We start from the raw sequence: 18,011 nt of genomic DNA on the forward strand, positions 1-18,011 counted from the left end.
TGGAATGGAGTCCTTACTGGAGGAAGGGTGTGAAGAAGTGTAGTCGAGGTAGCTGTGGGAGTCGGTGGGCTTATAATGGATATTAGTAGACAACCTATCCCCAGAGATGGAGACAGAGAAGTCGAGGAAGGGAAGGGAAGTGTCAGAGATGGACCATGTAAAGGTGAGAGAACGGTGGAAATTGGAAGCAAAGTTGATAAAGTTTTCCAGTTCGGGGCGGGAGCAGGGAACGGCACCGATACAGTCATCAATGTACCGGAAAAAGAGTTGGGGGAGGGGGCCTGAGTAGGACTGGAACAAAGAATGCTCGACATATTCCACAAAAAGACAGGCATAACTCGGACCCATGCGGGTACCCATAGCAACACCTTTTACTTGAAGGAAGTGCATAGAGTTGAAGGAGAAGTTGTTCAATGTGAGAACAAGTTCAGCCAGGCGGAGGAGGGTGGTGGTGGATGGGGACTGGTTGGGCCTCAGTTCCAGGAAGATGCGGAGAGCCCTCAAATCATCCTGGTGGGGGATGGAGGTGTAGAGCGATTGGACGTCCATAGTGAAGAGGAGGCAGTTGGGACCAGAAAACTGGAAATTGTCAAAATGACGTAGGGTGTCAGAAGAGTCACGGATGTAGGTGGGAAGAGATTGGACCAGCAGAAAAAAGATAGAGTCAAGATAGGAAGAAATAAGTTCAGTGGGGCAGGAGCAGGCTGACACAATGGGTCTGCCGGGACAGTCCCGTTTGTGGATTTTAGGAAGGAGGTAGAAGCGGGCTGTCCGGGGTTGCGAGACTATGAGGTTGGAAGCTTTAAGGGGAAGATCTCCAGAGGAGATGAGGTCAGTGATAGTCCTTTGGACGGTGGCTTGATGTTCGATGGTGGGGTCATGGTCCAGAGGGAGGTAGGAAGAAGTGTCTGTGAGTTGACGTTGAGATTCTGCAAGGTAGAGGTCGGTACGCCATACAACAACAGCACTTGACAGCCCCCCATTTTACTTTCATTTTTAGTTGTTTTTTCTTTTTTCTTTTTTTCTTCTTTACATTTTTTACAACCTTTTTTTTTGCATTTATTTCATTTCATCTTAGTTTGTTCAGTTTGCTTACCCACTGTTTTTTTCATGTTTGCACTTGCTGCTGTTCAATATTCAGTCCGTTAACACCTTTTCTGTACTAATGCTTTGTCTTTCAACACACCATTAACATATTGTTTGCCTTTGCTCCGTGACCTTTTGGTCAGCTATGTGGCCTTGTCCAATCTACACCTTCTCCTTTGTTATCTCTTGCCCCACCCCCACCACACTTGCTTATAACCTGTGACATTTTTAATATTTGTCAGTTACGAAGAAGGGTCACTTACCTGAAACGTTAACTCTGCTTCTCTTTTCACAGATGCTGCCAGACCTGCTGAGTGGTTCCAGCATTTCTTGTTTTTATTTCAGATTTCCAGCATCCGCAGTATTTTGCATTTATATTATTGCATTTATAGAAGTGTCTTTCACACGTCACAGCCAATGAAGTACTTTTGATGTGTATTCACTCTTAGATGCAGAGGAGTGGGAGGAGTAGAATACAGCAAAGACCAGTCCAGCTGAATGGCCTGTTTCTGTGTAACAGCAATGAAATAATGATCAGATGTTTTAGTGATGTTGATTCAGGGATAAATATTGGCCACAACAGGTAGAATTTCCCTGCTCTTCCAAATAATGTTATGAGATCTTTTACATCCACCTAAGAGAGCTGACAGGATCATTGGTTTAATGTTGCATCATTATCGTTACAACAATATAAATAATCTGATTTGGTCAGCAATTATCAGTCTCAATGTTATTAGAATTAAACAACTGGAGGTTTTGATCGACAATCCCACTCAAAACACTGACATCTTTTTCTTGCAGATGCTGAGCGACTAGCATGGCCAGAATGTTATTTATTTTAACCTAACATTTTACAGTGTTAACTGTGGCTCAGTGGTAGCACTCTCACTTGTGTGTCAGACGATTGTTGATTCAAGCCCTAATCCAGGGATCTAAATGCAAAATCTAGGCTGACCCTCCAGTGTAGTCTGGAGGGAGATGCTGCTTTTTGAATGAGGCATTAAAGGGAGGCTCCTCTCAGGTGGACAGAGAAGATTCCACATCACTAAGAAGAACTGGGAAGTTCGCACTAATGTCCAGGCCAATATTTATCCGTAACCAACAATCTAAAAAAAGAGTCCAATCGTTATCACATTGCTTTTTGTGGGACCTTGCTGTGTGCAAATTAGCTGCCCTGTTACAACGGTGACTGCACTTCAAAACGACTTCAATGGTTGTAAAGAGGTTTGGGACATTTCTATATTCTGAAAGGCGCTATATAAATGCAAGATCGTCTTGTTGCTAATTGGGATGTTTCTGCTTTCGTGCGTTGTGTTTATTTGCTGGTGGGTGGGTGTGTGTGTGTGTGTGTGGGGGGGGGGGGGGGGGGCGGGGGTGACACGGCTCTGGACTGGTCGAGGGAGATACTACTGCTGGGGATCAGCTCTGAGCCATGTCCCTTTGGAAGTGGGCGTGTACCTTTTTTTTTCAAGGGGCTGATCTGTCTGCCTTTCTTCAACTGGACTCTGGCAGCTTAAAAACACTTTCGGTTAGTGAACCCAGTGCATGGGTGAAGGAAGCTTAGGGAGGAAAAGTGCAAGAGAGGATATTCACCCTCGGAGCTGTCATTTGCAATAGGAAAAAGCGGAAGTATTTACAAGAAGATTGGTGGAGGGGAACTGTGCCGTGATACCTGGCAGACAGTCCCAGGGAGAATGGATTCGCTGAAGTTTATCTTGCTGTCCTGTGCCATTCCAGTAAGTACTGAAACTGCTGCCTCGCAATCTGTAATTTTACAATGTTAATGGAGATTAGACAGCAAACTGGCCCGGGGCAACTGCGACCTCGCATTATTTTTTAAACGAGGAAGTTCCAACTCTGCTTAGACCCGGTTGACCCTCAACCTTTCAGCTGTAGCAGGAATTAGATATACTCTAGTTTTGTCCATTGGGGTTGTAGGAGGAGGATTTTTGGGGGGAATATTGAGCGATATATGCGGATTATGCCCTTGTTTACAAGGAACGAGCAGCCCACTTAGAGGAATATATCGAGAAATGTTCCTTTCACTTTCGATTCTCACCTTTGCAAGACCATTGCGTCGTGTATTGTTATATTTGTCTAGTTGGGTGCGAACTCCTCGATAGTGTAAGTGATAACTCATGGCCATTGGCACTGGCCGTCACAATGTACTCCCTTTAGTTGGAATACGGAATAATTGACGAGATAGATCTATCGGCTATTTCTTACCTACGGAGGTATCAGCTGCGGCTCGATGCTCGCACACTCACTTCGGAATCAGGAGGTTGTTGGTTGTAAATCCCAAACAGAGATTTAAATGCATAAACCAGGCTGGCACTCCAGGGTTGTACTGAGAGAGTGCTGCACTGCCGGAGGTGATGCCTTTGGGATGAGAATTTGAACCAACGCCTTGTCTGCCCTCTCAAGTGGATATAAAAGATCATATGGCAGTATTGAAAGAAGAGTAGAGGAGTATTTTTTTTTCCTGTCGAACATAGATCTCTGAACCAGTATCAGTAAAACAGATTACTTGGTCATTATCATATTGCTGTTTGTGGGTGCTTGCTGTGTGCCAATTGCTATTGCATTTCTTACATTATAGCAGTGACTACACTTCGAAAGTATATCAGTGGGAGAACTCCCCTGCTCTACTTTAAAATAGTGCCATGGGACCTTTATGTCCACCTGAGAGAGCAGAGCCTCAGTTTGATGGGCCATCCATTAGATGGCACCTCTGGCAGAGCAGTGCTCCCTCAGTACTGCACTTCAATGCCACTTTGAAAGTGATCACTGTCCAGGTAGACAACTTGATGAGTGCTGGCCACAATCTTCACCCAACGTATTAGAAACCATTAGTCTCAGCCATGTATATCTGTGATCCTTACAACTGTTTCATCAGGGAAGTCCTTGGCTGTGCTCTGAATAAGTGGAGCTAGTGTTGCCACTGTGGCAAAGTTAGTTTGTTTCACAGGTGTGTACATTATATTCGGAAAACCTACCAGGTGTTTCGCCTTTGCTTTTGAAGCCTATTTGTGATCAGTAGCTTCAACTAATTTTATTTATTTAGAGATACAGCACTGAAACAGGCCCTTCGGCCCACCGAGTCTGTGCCGACCAACAACCACCCATTTATACTAATCCTACATTAATCCCATATTCTCTACCACACCCCCACTATTCCCCTACCACTTACCTACACAAGGGGCAATTTACAATGGCCAATTTACCTATCAACCTGCAAGTCTTTGGAGGTGGGAGGAAACCGGAAACCCACGCAGACACAGGAAAAACTTGTAAACTCCGCACAGGCAGTACCCAGAACTGAACCCGGGTCGCTGGAGCTGTGAGGCTGCACTGCTAACCACTGTGCTGCTGAAATTCTGAAAGAGACTGGATTTTCCTTTGCTTCAGTTCAGACTTCAAAGTAAGAAAGGGGTATAATTTTACCCCATATTAAGGTTTTTTTCAATAAAGCTCTTGTTAAGTCATTTGACAAGCAGTGGTTAGTATAGAACCCTTTGTGAATATTCACTTTCATGTTGCATCTTGTACATTGGCCCAAACTAAAGGTGTAATTCTGCAAAGAATGGGGAGAGCATCAAGACATTTTATTACATTGAAACGGAGACTGTGAGTTAAGTAAACTTCTGTAAAAGTCTGGAATCACTCAGCAGGTCTGGCAGCATCTGTGGAAAGAGAAGCAGAGTTAACGTTTCGGGTCAGTGACCCTTCTTCGGAACTTCTTCACTGACCCGAAACGTTAACTCTGCTTCTCTTTCCACAGATGCTGCCAGATCTGCTGAGTGATTCCAGCATTTCTTGTTTTTGTTTCAGATTTCGAGCATCCGCAGTATTTTGCTTTTATTCTGTAAAGGTCTGCTAGGCTTGTCCCTGATCTTTAATAAACCTGATCTGTAGTTCATACCCTGAGCTATACAGTGTTTCAGAGAATTAACAGCTTGTCATTTGGAGAGGGCTACAGCTTCAGGTGATGATAATTGTATTTCCAGTGTATGTCTTATTGTGGCTTGTTATCCCAGATAACTTTGTGTATACGGCATCTTTCAGTTTATAAGGAGTCAGTGGAAATGGACTTTTGCAGTCCATGTGATAAAAGGTAGAGTGCACCCAGACTGTAATATGTGCTTGCCACTTTATTTAGCATTGTGCTATTTGCAAGGAAATCTATGTGGGTTGAAATTGCATCCGTATGCAAATCCTTTGTCCGCTATTTGAAAAAAAGTTATGGATTAAAGAGTTTTAAAAAATAGTGCAAAGAGGGAATTCATAGGAAATTGCCAACGCATTTTGTTGCTAATGTGACACAGCATGATCCCAAACCTGTGAAGCTGGAAAGTTCCAGTATGTAAAGGGAGAAGGTGGTATAGTTGAGTGGTAGTATTGTTATTGCTGTTGTAATAAATCTACAAATTGAAGTAAAGTGAAGCCTCTATTATCCCTCTGTAACAAAGCAGACTCTTATGATAGATAATAGAAATTGAGAAGCCCCAAAATATGAGGAATTATATGGCCTATGCATTGCTTCCAACTCAATAGAACTAAGTTGCACATTACTGTGCAGAACCTGAACGTTAAACGCTCTAGTGTAACTTGCTTATTCCCCAAAACAGAGAGGTTGGAACTAGTAAATTAATTTAAAGTGAAGAATGGTGAATTTTCCCAGTATGCTCTTATCATTTTAAATTCTGAAAGAAATTGACGTGCACCAGAAGTCCGAAGAAGCTTAGGCTTGTCTTGAGCATTTGATTTAGCTTTTTGTGGTTTAATTACCAGTATTTTGTTTGACAAGCTTGTGCCTTTAATAGGTGCCTTTAATTAAAATAGGTTTCAGTGCTGTATCTCTAAACTAAACTAGGTACAGGGGGCTTCACCCATGCCTTTCTTATCCAAACAGTCAAATATCCCAGGCCATGTGCCTTTATGATTGGACAGACCGAGAATGCTCACCGAGGTTTACTGATCTGCCTCAAAACCCTGCTCTTGCTGGTCTGATCCATGAATACTTGAGAACACTGATAATAAGGAGGGCGGATAATTAGGCTTCTACTCTGTATAATTTATACTTGTACAAAAAGAAAGATCGAAATATCAAGTGCTGTCATGTCCTGGCCACTTTCAGTGTAGTTGGGGTTGACTAACCTGCTTGCTTTTTTTAAAAGTCATTTTGTGGGATGTGTGCATCACTGGCTAGGTCAGCATTTATTGCCCATTTCTAACTTGCCCTTGACTGAGTGGCTTGCTAGACCATTTCAGAGGGCATTTAAGAGTCAGCCACATTGCTGTGGGTCTGGAGTCACATGTAGGCCAGACCAGGTAAGGATGACCGATTTCCTCCCCTAAAGGACATTAGTGAACCAGATGAGTTTCTACAACAATCAACAATGGTTTTATGGTCATCATTAGACTAGCTTTTTAATTCTAGGTTTATTAATTGAATTCAAATTTCGCCATCTGCCGTGGTGGGATTCGAACCCATGTTCTAACCTGTACCCAACCTCTCCAGTGTTGTCTGTAGGATTTCAGCAAGGTTAATGTACCATTGTCCTACTGTGTCCCATTGAACTGTGAAAAATGCCCATAATATAAATTCTTTCACTCCAAACATGGTTTATATCTGGACAATAGTTTTTGAGCTGTATAACATTGGGGTGGTGTGCTGCTGGGTACAGGCTATCGTATTGATGTTTACATTGTGAGTAATTTGAGTTGATTTAATATGGGTATTACACAAGACACGTATTGGCTCAAATGTGACATTTGCCACTCTAGGGTTGCCTTGAGGGAGCTGGAATACAAAGGGGTGGAAATTATGCTTCAGTTGTCCACAGCCTTGGTCAGACCCAAGCTGTGTTCAGTTCTGGGCACTACATCTTCAGGATGGATATCTTGGCCTATAGGGGGTGCAGCACAGATTCACCAGAATAACACCGGGGCTTAGAGGGTTAAATTATGCGTAAGATTATCTTGTATTCCCTTGAGTATAGGAGATTGAAGGGTGATCTGATCGAGATGTTTAAAATGTTAAAAAGATTTGATAGGGTAGATAAAGAGGAACTATTTCCTCTGATGGGGGAATCAAAAACAAAGGGGACATAGTCTTAAACTGAGAGGTCAGCCATTCAGGAGGGAAATCAAGAGGCACTTTTTCACAAAGAGTAGTCGAAATTTTGAACTCTCTGCCCCAAAAGGTTGTGGACGCTGAGTCAATTGGAGCTTTCAATACTAACATTGCTAGATTTTTGTTGGTTAAAGGTAGCAAGGAATATGGAGTAAGGGAGTTAAGATGCAGGTCAGCACTGATCTAATTGATTGGCAGGCTGGAGAGTCTGAAATGCTTTCTCTTGCAGCTAATGTTATTATGTAATAGTCTGTATATAAAGGCAGTAGCAACACTGTACAGTATGCTCAGCTTTATTCCCAGACAGTGCATGCTAAGTGAAAGCTATGATGGGCTCTCTGCTACATTTATACCTGTGGCTGGGTCCAAAGACTTGTTTTTTCAGAATCTCTATTTAAAACACCTCTCTAGAAGGATAACTGAATACTTAGTGAAGAGAACCGTTCTGGTTTTAATACTTTACTGAAGCTGGCTGGATAATTTAGCTCTTGTGTAAGTCTGGAATTCCCCTGAACACACTTAGCTGGGCTAAATTTATCTCTGAAATTTCGAAGCTGCCATTATCCTCTCAAGCTCCAGCTGTCCTTTCATTATTTTCACAAAGTTTGAATATTGGAAATAAAATGGTATTCAAGTTTATTTCTGGATGGAGTAGATGTTCGATTCCAACCAAAACTAGTTAAAGCCTAAATCCTACAGGTGGATTCCCTGGCCAGGAGCTGATCAAAGAGTCTTTTCCCTAGTGCCTCACCCAAGTGTTTATTCTTTGCATGATGGTGAGTGTTGGGGGACTATTCAGCCACAGAGGGCATCACAGATGACCCCACTGTCTGCCCACATGTAATTTCCAGCCATGGCTTAGTTTTGCTCCCCTCCCTTGTCAAGATTTGATGAGGAAAAGCAAGATCAACTGATCCACGATATAAAACACTTAAGGACTCAGTTCTAAACTCATGTTTTTGAAGGGAAGACTGTAGGGGACACTCTGTGGTATTGTAGGAAGTGCTGACTAAGCAAGAAGCCCTTATTGCATTGCTTTTACTCATAGTTATTCCTAACTATTCCCAGTGCTGGGTAGATAGAGTCACTAGGAATATATCACATGACCTCCCTCCTCCCACTATCCTGCCCAGTCAAACAGCCTTCCTTCCCCCGCCCCCCCCCCCAATCTTTTTATAACTCATAACAAAATTGTTCAAAGAAAATTAAAGAAACATTTCTTTAATGTCTCTATGACTTTTCTTCTGCATTGCTCGCACCAGTGTCCAGGAGATTAATCACCAATTCCAGCAGACTCCAGACCAATCCTGGATGGTTAGTAACCCTAGCTATTGTGTGCCTATTTAGTTTTAATGTATGCAGGGCTTATCCTAAACTGCTCTATGGTTCCCCCCAGCACAGTTTTGGGTTTGTTACAATGAGGAGATTAGTGTGAGTGGCAACTACAGGATGGTAGATATTCCAAATGGAGCATTGCAGCACAGTGTACGGTGCCATGGAGGGGTTGGTAGACACTGGTTGGTGCTTGTGATCCTTCCCATTGATTTCTGTTCTTGCAGCAATGTGGGGAAATGGTAAGGGGTGACTGAGGGGCATCTCCCCAAGAAGAGGACAGTCACCCACATGCCCCTAAGTTTACTGTGCTTCATCTCTGAATGTGTGGCCTTGGATCACGGTTGGAAGAGGCCTGGGAACAGGACACCCATTTGGATGTGGATGGTGTCTGTAGATGGGAAACCTAACTGTGGATGGGAAGAATAGAGCATTGAATTAGGGAGGGTATTAATGGATATGGAACCGAAGAGGGTAATTGCAGCTGAGATACAGATCAGTCAGGATCTGATTGAATGGTGGAACAGGTTGAAGGGCTGAATGGCCTCCTCCCATTCCTATGAGAGAGTTGCATCCACCGATGACTCACTTGGTAAGTGTGCTGCTGAGCATTGTGATGAGCATCACAGATCCAGGGAAGCTTCCAGCTTTTTCAGAATTACCTGAGCGTAGCTGGACCAGAAGTGAAGTACAATAAGCTTCAGCACTCCTGGCTTAGTGAGGGGGGGAAAAAATCAGCCAAGCTTCCTTCTCTTGACCACCATCCAGTTACTGCTTGGGTGGAGTATCAGCCAAACTAAACTTCAGCACGAGTGCAAACCTCAGTAGAGATATGGGGGGTGAGTGGGAGTGGGTGTGAAATCAAATGAAAGAATGTCTAATACGTGAATAGAAAATAAAGGAATAGCATGGAGGACAGATAAGGACAAACCTAAAACAAACAAGGAGAAGAAAATAATTACAATTCAAGGGTAAAATGGAAGAAATCTACAGAATAGAAAGTGAAATTAATATTGAAATGGGATGAAGAGAGTTGTGAGATATAGAAATGCAGATAAACAGGCAGAGATGCTTCCAAGAATGGATATCAGATGTTTGGGTAGTTTCCTCTTGACTGTTGTGGTTTCTCTGGTAAGATGGTGTTAAAGTTTGTGGGAGATGTTTGCGCAAACACAGTGCAAACAGGTGGCTCTTGAGCAATTTGACAGCATTTCCCCATTCGTACGTGGGATCTCAGAAGATCTTGTCTTGAAATTACACACCCTACAGAGACCTGGAGCCAGCTGCCTGAAATTTCTTTTAAATGTCTAGCACCTATCATGTCATGGGCTCGATTCTCCTGTCTTCCCTGTCTGAGGTGCTGTCTGTTGGATGGGTCATTAAACCAAGGCCCTGGGTGCCCTAACAGCACTGTGGATGTACCTACAACACGTGGACTGCAGCAGTTCAAGAAGGCAGATCACCACCATCTTCTCAAGGGCAATTATGGATGGTAATAAATGCTGGCCTTGCCAGTGACGCTCACATCCCATGAAAGAATTTAAATAAGATCTCACGGCACTACTTCAAAGAACAGCAGGGAAGTTCTCCCTGGTGTCCTGGTCAATGTTTATCCCTCAATCAACTTCACTAAATCAGATTGTCTGGTTATTATCTCATTGCTGTTTGTGAGAGCTTGCTGTGCACAAATTGGCTGCTGCATTTTCCGACATTACTACAGTGACTACACTTCAAAAGTACTTCATTGCTGTTAAGCACTTTGGGACATCCTGGGTCTATATTATAGAAAGGTGCTAAATAATTATGTTAATCTGTTAATTGTGGTATCAATGGTTTGATTATATGCAGGTGAAAGGTGTTAATTGGGTTATTGAGCACTTATAAACAGATACTCACTGAAACTGGTGGAGGCGTTTTGAGTGAGGAGCTACATGTTTGTAATCCTTTTATTCTGCACAATAAATGTATAACTGAGTAAATATAGGCTCCAGCATTATCCTTCCATAACCAGCTTTCTGGAGTTAAGACAAGTTCTTTTTTTTTTCTCCAATCTTGTCTGAAATGGGGTGGGATAGCAATGGAGAATGATGGAAAATATGCCTGGTGAAGCCTATCACCACCTCAACACCTGACTCGCATTTCCTCCCTCTTGCCTCCACCAGGACCATCACTGGCTGCCTGTAACTGGTGGTGTGCATGGCACTGGGCCTAAATCCCCGGCAGTTTTCCCATCCATCTGCCCACGATACTGCCACTTCCTTGGGCGTCCTTGAGGAAGGTGACGGCAGACTTAGTGAAGAAGTGGTACTGGTCCTGAGGTCTTCCCATGGAAGCCGTTGGATCCCAATGAGTTATCTGTGGAGGTCATGGTATCTGCCAAGGCACCAAAAAGATTGCAGTTCTGTCACTCGTCGGAAAGCTTCTGCCTTTTTAATACCATTCCTGACTCTCGTGGTGCTTCACCAATGGATAAGCTTGCTGCATTGTTGACCTTTCCCTTGTGCGTGGAAACTGAATCTTGACTTGATGTCGGACTGGAGTTGGTGTGAAATTGGCAGAAGTCTGACCCACTGGTACTCTGCACCTTTAAAAGGAACATCTGGCCCAGAAGAAAATCTAGAATTGGTTGTCCTCAGTTCTTCAGTGCTGAGTATGGCAGTGAGTATTATAGATGAGGGAAGCTTCCATTACCCCTCCCACCCCACCCCTCACAGCTCATGCTGAATTGGGAGGTGGGGGATGTTAGTTGAAATGATTGCAAGCACCAGTCAGTATCCTACCAAGCACTCCAGGGCACTGAGCATTGAGCAGTACAGCTGTCGGAATAAATGATGCTGTTATACTCTATGTAAGGGGCTGAGGCTGGCTTACAGTACTACAAAGGTAGCAATGCTGAGTTATACTGCTGCCTCTGCATTACTCTGTGGTCAGCAAGTGGAGCAACGTGCAGGTGTGGACTTATCATTGCTGTCCAGTTGGCGATAATTTTTTTTTCCACAAGTGAGGAGCTGAGGGGATGGGCCGCTGTTTCAGGAGACTGAATAGTTTTTAAAACTGTCAGTATGAGGATGTAATCATTAAAGCTGTGAAATGCTGAGTTATCAACTGCATTACTGACCTCTCTTCACTATTTATTATTTCAGTCTTGGTTGAGTGTGACAGAAGGTAAAAATAATAAGATAAAAACTGAAAAAGTTTGGCAGTTAGCTAGTCATAGTAGATTATAATAACAAGGGTCAGTGATCAGGCTGTTCCAGGAATTGTCCCTCGCCACTCCCAACTCTGAAACTTAAATTAAATATGACATACAAAACCTAGTGACGGTAATTCAGAAGTTATTTCCTCTAGAAATTCCTTTTTATTTGTTGATGGCTGATTTATCTGTTACTTTTTCTATTAATTCAATGCTTCCCCCTCTAGGCACCCCCCCCCCCCTCCGCCGGCCCCTGAAGACCCTGTCCTCTCTCCCACTCAGGTCCTCCTTCATGTCAGTGACCACCTTCACTCATCCTGCAGTCCTGTCCACATGTTTGGTGATGATTCAACTCTACAGTCATCAGCTTCCTTCCAATCACATGTTCTTAGTGCTCACACCCTCCAGCTGTTTCACAGTGCCATGACTGAAACTCCACTTCCTCTGCTCCTTTTAATGGGAGCAATAGAAATTTTGTTCGATTCTCATGACAGCACAGTCCCAATTTTCATATGGGCCTCTGTAAGTCGGGCATTATGGCACTAGCATGCGCCTGACTGTCAGTGCACTAGCCTTGTGTCTATTACTGCGACCAGTTTCCTTTACATAGTGTGGGCAAGCTTCATCAATCAGGAACACTTACGAACATATGAATTAGGAGGACTAGGCCACTCGGCCCCTCAAGCCTGCTCCGCCATTCAACAAGATCATGGCTGATCTGATTGTAACCTCACCTCCACATTCCCACCTACCCCCAATAAGCTTTCACCCACTTGCTTATCAAGAATCTGTCCACCTGTGCCTTATAAATATTCAAACGCTCTGCTTCCACCGCCTTTTGAGGAAGAGAGTTCCAAAGACTCTCAACCCTCGGAGAAAACATTTCTCCTCATCTTTGTCTTAAATGGGCGACCACTTATTTTTAAACAGTGAGCCCCCAGTTCTTGATTCCTCCACAAGAGGAAACATCCTTTCCACCTCCACCCTGTCAAGACCCCTCAGGATCTTATATGTTTCAATCAAGTCACCGCTTACTCTTCTAAACTCGAGCGGATACAAGCCTAGCCTGTGCAACCTTTCCTCATAAGACAACCCACCCATTCCAGGTATTCGTCGAGTAAACTTTCTCTGAACTGCTTCCAACGCATTCACATCCTTCCTTTAATAAGGAGACCAGTACTGTACACAGTATCCAGATGTGGTCTCCCCAATGCCCTGTTTAGCTGAAGCATAACCTCCCTACATTTGTATTCAATTCCCCTCGCGATAAACGATAACATTCTATTAGCTTTCCTAATTACTTGCTGAACCTACATACTAACCTTTTGTGATTCATTCACTAGGTCACCCAGATCCTCTGCATCTCAGAGCTCTGCAATCTCTCACCATTTAGACAATATGCTTATTTTTTATTCTTCCTGCCAAAATGGACAATTTCCCAATTTCCCACATTATACTCCATTTGCCAGATCTTTGCCCACTCATTTAACCAATTTATATCCCTTTGTAGCCCCCTTATGTCCTCTTCACAACTTACTTTCTTAACTTTGTGTCATCAGCAAATTTAGCAACCATACCTTCGGTCTGTTCATCTAAGTCATGTTCTTCTGTTTAAGCAGTCCGCCCAGCAGTTGGTGGGAAATTGCATGCTGCTGCAAGCTTTTAAGGGCTGTTGACCTTTTCTACATGCAAAAATAGAAACACGGAAGCACTGAAATGGGAAAGAATGCCAACAACTAGTCACAGCAGTTACAGGCCTCCATGACTTGACTGGAGCCATGGGTATTCTCCTGAAGTAAGTCTACCAGAGAAGGGAGTTTCAGTTTGCTGCAGATTGTCTCTGGGTCATTAGATGAGCAGCACAGGATAGGAAGCATCTTGCAACATGAATGCAGATGGCACCAGTTGGCACAGCTGGTTGCAGTGCCACAGAAAATTTCATGATCTCACGAGGTATGCCAAGGTTGGAGAGCAGATCATGACTACATGATGATATATATATGAGCGTGAGGTTCATGGGCAGTAAACTCATAGCCACATAGTCCTATAGTACTTTGCCTCCCCAGAATGCCCATTATCTGGCAGGGTATTTGTTGCAACAGGTCTTATCACCACTGGATGCTATTTCCTAGGCAAATCTTTCTAGCTATTGCTTTTGCACTATGCATCTTCTTATACTCACAGCCACTGTAAAGAAAGAGAGATCTTGCATTTATGCAGCAGCTTTCACGATTTCAGGATGTCTGAAAGTGCTTATAGCCAGTGAAGTGCTTTGAGTGTAGTCACAGTTGTAATGTAGGAAACTAAGGCTGCACATTGATACATGGGTATCATTACCTGTGCTTGTGGTAATCTCCTGATATCACTGTTATATTTACAGAATAAGGCTAAGCATAGCAGAAGGGAGATGATTTGTAAAGAAAGGGGACTCTGTTTCCCCACCCCCAACCCTCCAATCCAATCTTCATCCTTTGTCCCTTACCAGAGATCAACACAGTGTTTTAAGGGCAGGGAGGCCACAGAGGAAGTAGGACATGAGCAACTTAGAGTGTTAGCCCCAACTCAGGGTCCGAACAGAATTACGCAACTTTTTGTTGAGAATTAAGAATCAGATGGGAGATGAGGAGAACTTGTTTTAATACAGTGATTGTAATGATCTGGAATGCATTGCCTGAAAGGGTGTGGAAACAGATTCAATCATAACTTTTTTTTAAAGGAAATTGGATAAAGACTTGAAAAGTTTACAATTTGCAGGGCTTTAGGGAAAGTGCAGGGGACTGGGACTAATTGGATAGTTCTTTCAAAAAACCAGCAAATGCACAGTGGGCCAAATGGCCTCCTTCTGTGCTGTAAGATTCTATGATCCTATTCATTCATTCACAAAAAAAGGAACCATTTCCCAAAGGAACAGTCGCAGTCCTGGCGTATAACTTAGTTACCAGAAATTGCCGGGCCAAACCCATGTCCCAGACCCTCTTCAGACATAAACTGGGCCCTGGAAGAGAAAACAAATCTAAAATATCTGAAAATTTCATTGAGTAAAGTTGCGGGCTGTCCCTTTATAGATTAGTTCATAGCCATGGCTCACATTTAGATTGGGCATCCAGTTTAACTGAAAAATTTCGGCATTGTGGGCAATTCCGAGGTAAAAGTCAGGTCCTATTTAAATTATGCCACTTCTGCCTCATTAACATTTTCAAATAAAGATGCCGCCTATTGCTGCCAGGATCTTCCTAGAGCGATTGTTCACCCCACTACAAGCAGTGTGTGTGTGCATGCGTGCGCGGTACAGGCAGAGATTGAGCACAACACATCTCCGCTCACACGTCTGGTGCTTTTCATCCCTGCTATGCCTCGCAACCTGAAAATCAGCGCTAGTTACGTAATGTCTCAAGTCTAAATAGCAACTACTACCCTTAATCCTTCCTCATCCTTTGACATTCCTGGTGTCACTATCTCCTTTGCCAAATTCAACTCCCACTTCTCCTACCCTAATGCCAATTCCAAGAAGCCTTGCTTTATTTTTTCTGATAGGCAATTTGATTTCTCTCCAACAACTCTGAACCAATGTTCCCTTTAAGGTGCGCAGGTGCGTGTTAACACAGCAATAGGGAATGTGCTGGCAGGAGACAACAGGCCCCCACAAGAGTGGTCCCTTTAAGAGGTGGATAGCTGTGTGACAATCTTAAAGGGACTGCGCATTGCAACAAATGGGCTGCACAGAAGCGAAGGGAATTAGAGGGAATGTTGTTCTTAACCCTTTTGCTACTTTTACTTCATCTCTTGCTTCACCTCATATCTCCCCTATGTGACTGCATCGTGGTTGATCTCAGGCACATTATTTTTTTGGTTTCTCAGCTTAAAAAAACTATGAATGTTTTTAAACTGATATCACTATGCCAGTTAATGTACCAGACTGTTTGTGTGTTTTAATTTAACAGCGACTTGTATTGAAGCAGAGTTAAGTATTAAAATATTCTCCCTTTTGCTATATACCTGCTTGGTGGTTGCTTTCCTCAACATTCTGCATGTCCCATTGAAAAAACCACTTTATTCATTGATTCGTATTCATCCAGCATGCATGTTGTGAACGACAATGTCATTGTATTGCAGTGTAGTTTTAACCCAGCAGGAAATGACTGTTCAGCGCAGCAGCACCAGGTGCATCAAGTAAATGCATGGAGTAGCATAAAGTGGCCCAATATATTGTACTATTGAGTGGTAATTGTACAGAGAAACAAGAGCCATATAGACCAGAAAGGCTCCAGGTTTGATCCTGAATTAAACAATCTTGACTGGGGCAGAAATTACGGAATTACAATTGGCCTCAATATCCTGGACAAGGGAGGGGAAAGGGAAAATCAGCTTGGGTTTCCCATGCTGTTCCCAATCCACAGAGTCTGCTGGAAAGTGTACAGGACTTGGGTAAAGATGAGGCTTAGCTCCAGGGATGAATTACTTGCTGGCATCACACTCACCATTAGCTGAAGGCTTTGGAGGATGGTTAGTGCCCATGGAACTAAGGGCCAGCATGAGTCAGTGCTGAGCAGGGGAAATTGGAGGAAAATAACTTTTATTGTACACTTAATAGAAACGACTTATATGGTAGCATAGTGGTTATGTTACTGGTGCTGGTGATCCAAGGACTGGACTAATAATCCAGGGAACCTGTGTTCAAATCCCATCTTGGCTGTTTAAGAATTTGAGTTCAGTTTTTAAAAAAAACTGAATAGAAAAAGCCAGTATTGGTAAAAGTGACATAAAGCTGTTGGATTTTTCCCTTTGATTAATGATCTTTGAGCAAGGAAATCTGCTGCCCTTACACAAAGTGTAAATAAATCCTGCTCGTACTGATACACACACTCACTAGTAGAAGACTGGCAGCTCGTTGATTGAATTTAACCTATAAATGGCACCTTATCATCTATGAACAGGAAGTATTGTCTGGGCTTTTGATGTGAAATCATGTCTGCTTGTTCTGTCTGATCCAGATGTTGAACCTTTAGAAATGTAAAAAAGCCTGAGATGTTAAACTGATTGTTATCTTACGCTCAAAATAATTTAAATTAAAAGAACTGCTACAGTGGCGCAGTGGTTAGCACCGCAGCCTCACCGCTCCAGTGACCCGGGTTCGATTCTGGGTACTGCCTGTGCAGAGTTTGCAAATTCTCCCTGTGACCGTGTGGGTTTTTGCCGGGTACTCCGGTTTCCTCCCACAGCCAAAGACTTGCAGGTTGATAGGTAAATTGGCCATTGTAAATTGCCCCTAGTGTAGGTAGGTGGTAGGAGAATTGAGGGAAGGTGGGAATGTGGTAAGGGAAATTGGATTAATGTAGGATTAGTATAAATGGGTGGTTGATGGTCGGCACAGACTCGGTGGGCCGAAGGGCCTGTTTCAGTGCTGTATTTCTCGATGACTCTGACTGCTGGAAGGCTATAAATTGACAGCCCGTCAATATGAAAGAATTAAGAACTGACCCAGTGTTCTGCTGATAGATGATTACCAAATATGAAGGATGATTCCTCAAACAGGCTTTCCAGGTGAGAAGCGTAGAGACAGCCGATCAGGAAATTGCGGGTCATCCATTTAAATTAAAGGACAGGAAATCAGACTCTTTGGGCCTGCAGTTTGCATTAACAGACAGGAAATCAGAATCTTTGGGCCTGCAGTTTACATTAACGTACAGGAAATCGGACTCAATGGGTCTATAATTTGCAATAACGGACAAGAAATCACTCTGTGGGCCTGTAATTTCCTGAGTGACACTTGCTGCATGTGCTGCTTGTTGGCAATAGCTTTACTGTAGCTTACCTTGAGTAAAAAGAATACTGAAGAGATTTGGGGCAGATTCTGCACTTCCTCCATTTTGATTTCTTCAGTCTAATATCACAGTCCTGAATACTGGAAAGAGGAGGCATAGAAGAGTTAGGGTGGGCAGTGCTAGTACGTATGAATATAATTAAAACTTTTGAATCAGATACCCAGTACGAGTGCTAGACATACTGCCTAAATATTACACCCTCAATTTCAATTTTACCCAGTTTATCCAGGACTTAATTTTAATTGCAGTTTTCAGCAACTGATGACTGTGTAGCAGCATATTACATCAGGCATGTGATACACAGGGGACAGTAAAAAGCCGGGTGGCTTTGACATCATGGCGGGAGGCTCCGCTGGACATGTGGCATTCCTGGAGAATGGGGAGACACAATTTTCTGAAAGGAAAGGTTGTGCTTACTGGTTGGGGTCATTTGAAATAGCTT

At 43.2% G+C, this 18,011-nt stretch overlaps 1 protein-coding gene across 1 annotated transcript in view; it reads left to right on the top strand.

Moving 5' to 3' along the window:
- Window positions 1-2,491: 2,491 nt before the first annotated feature.
- LOC137378051 (tumor necrosis factor receptor superfamily member 5-like) overlaps window positions 2,492-18,011 on the top strand; it is an 86,580-nt gene continuing 71,060 nt past the window's right edge. Inside the window, exon 1 of the mRNA XM_068048110.1 lies at window positions 2,492-2,822. Coding sequence (XP_067904211.1) covers window positions 2,781-2,822 — 42 coding nt within the window. The 5' untranslated portion in view covers window positions 2,492-2,780. The remainder of the gene's footprint in view (window positions 2,823-18,011) is intronic.

This window comes from Heterodontus francisci, chromosome 16 (assembly GCF_036365525.1).
Source record: "Heterodontus francisci isolate sHetFra1 chromosome 16, sHetFra1.hap1, whole genome shotgun sequence".
Lineage (NCBI taxonomy): Eukaryota > Metazoa > Chordata > Chondrichthyes > Heterodontiformes > Heterodontidae > Heterodontus > Heterodontus francisci.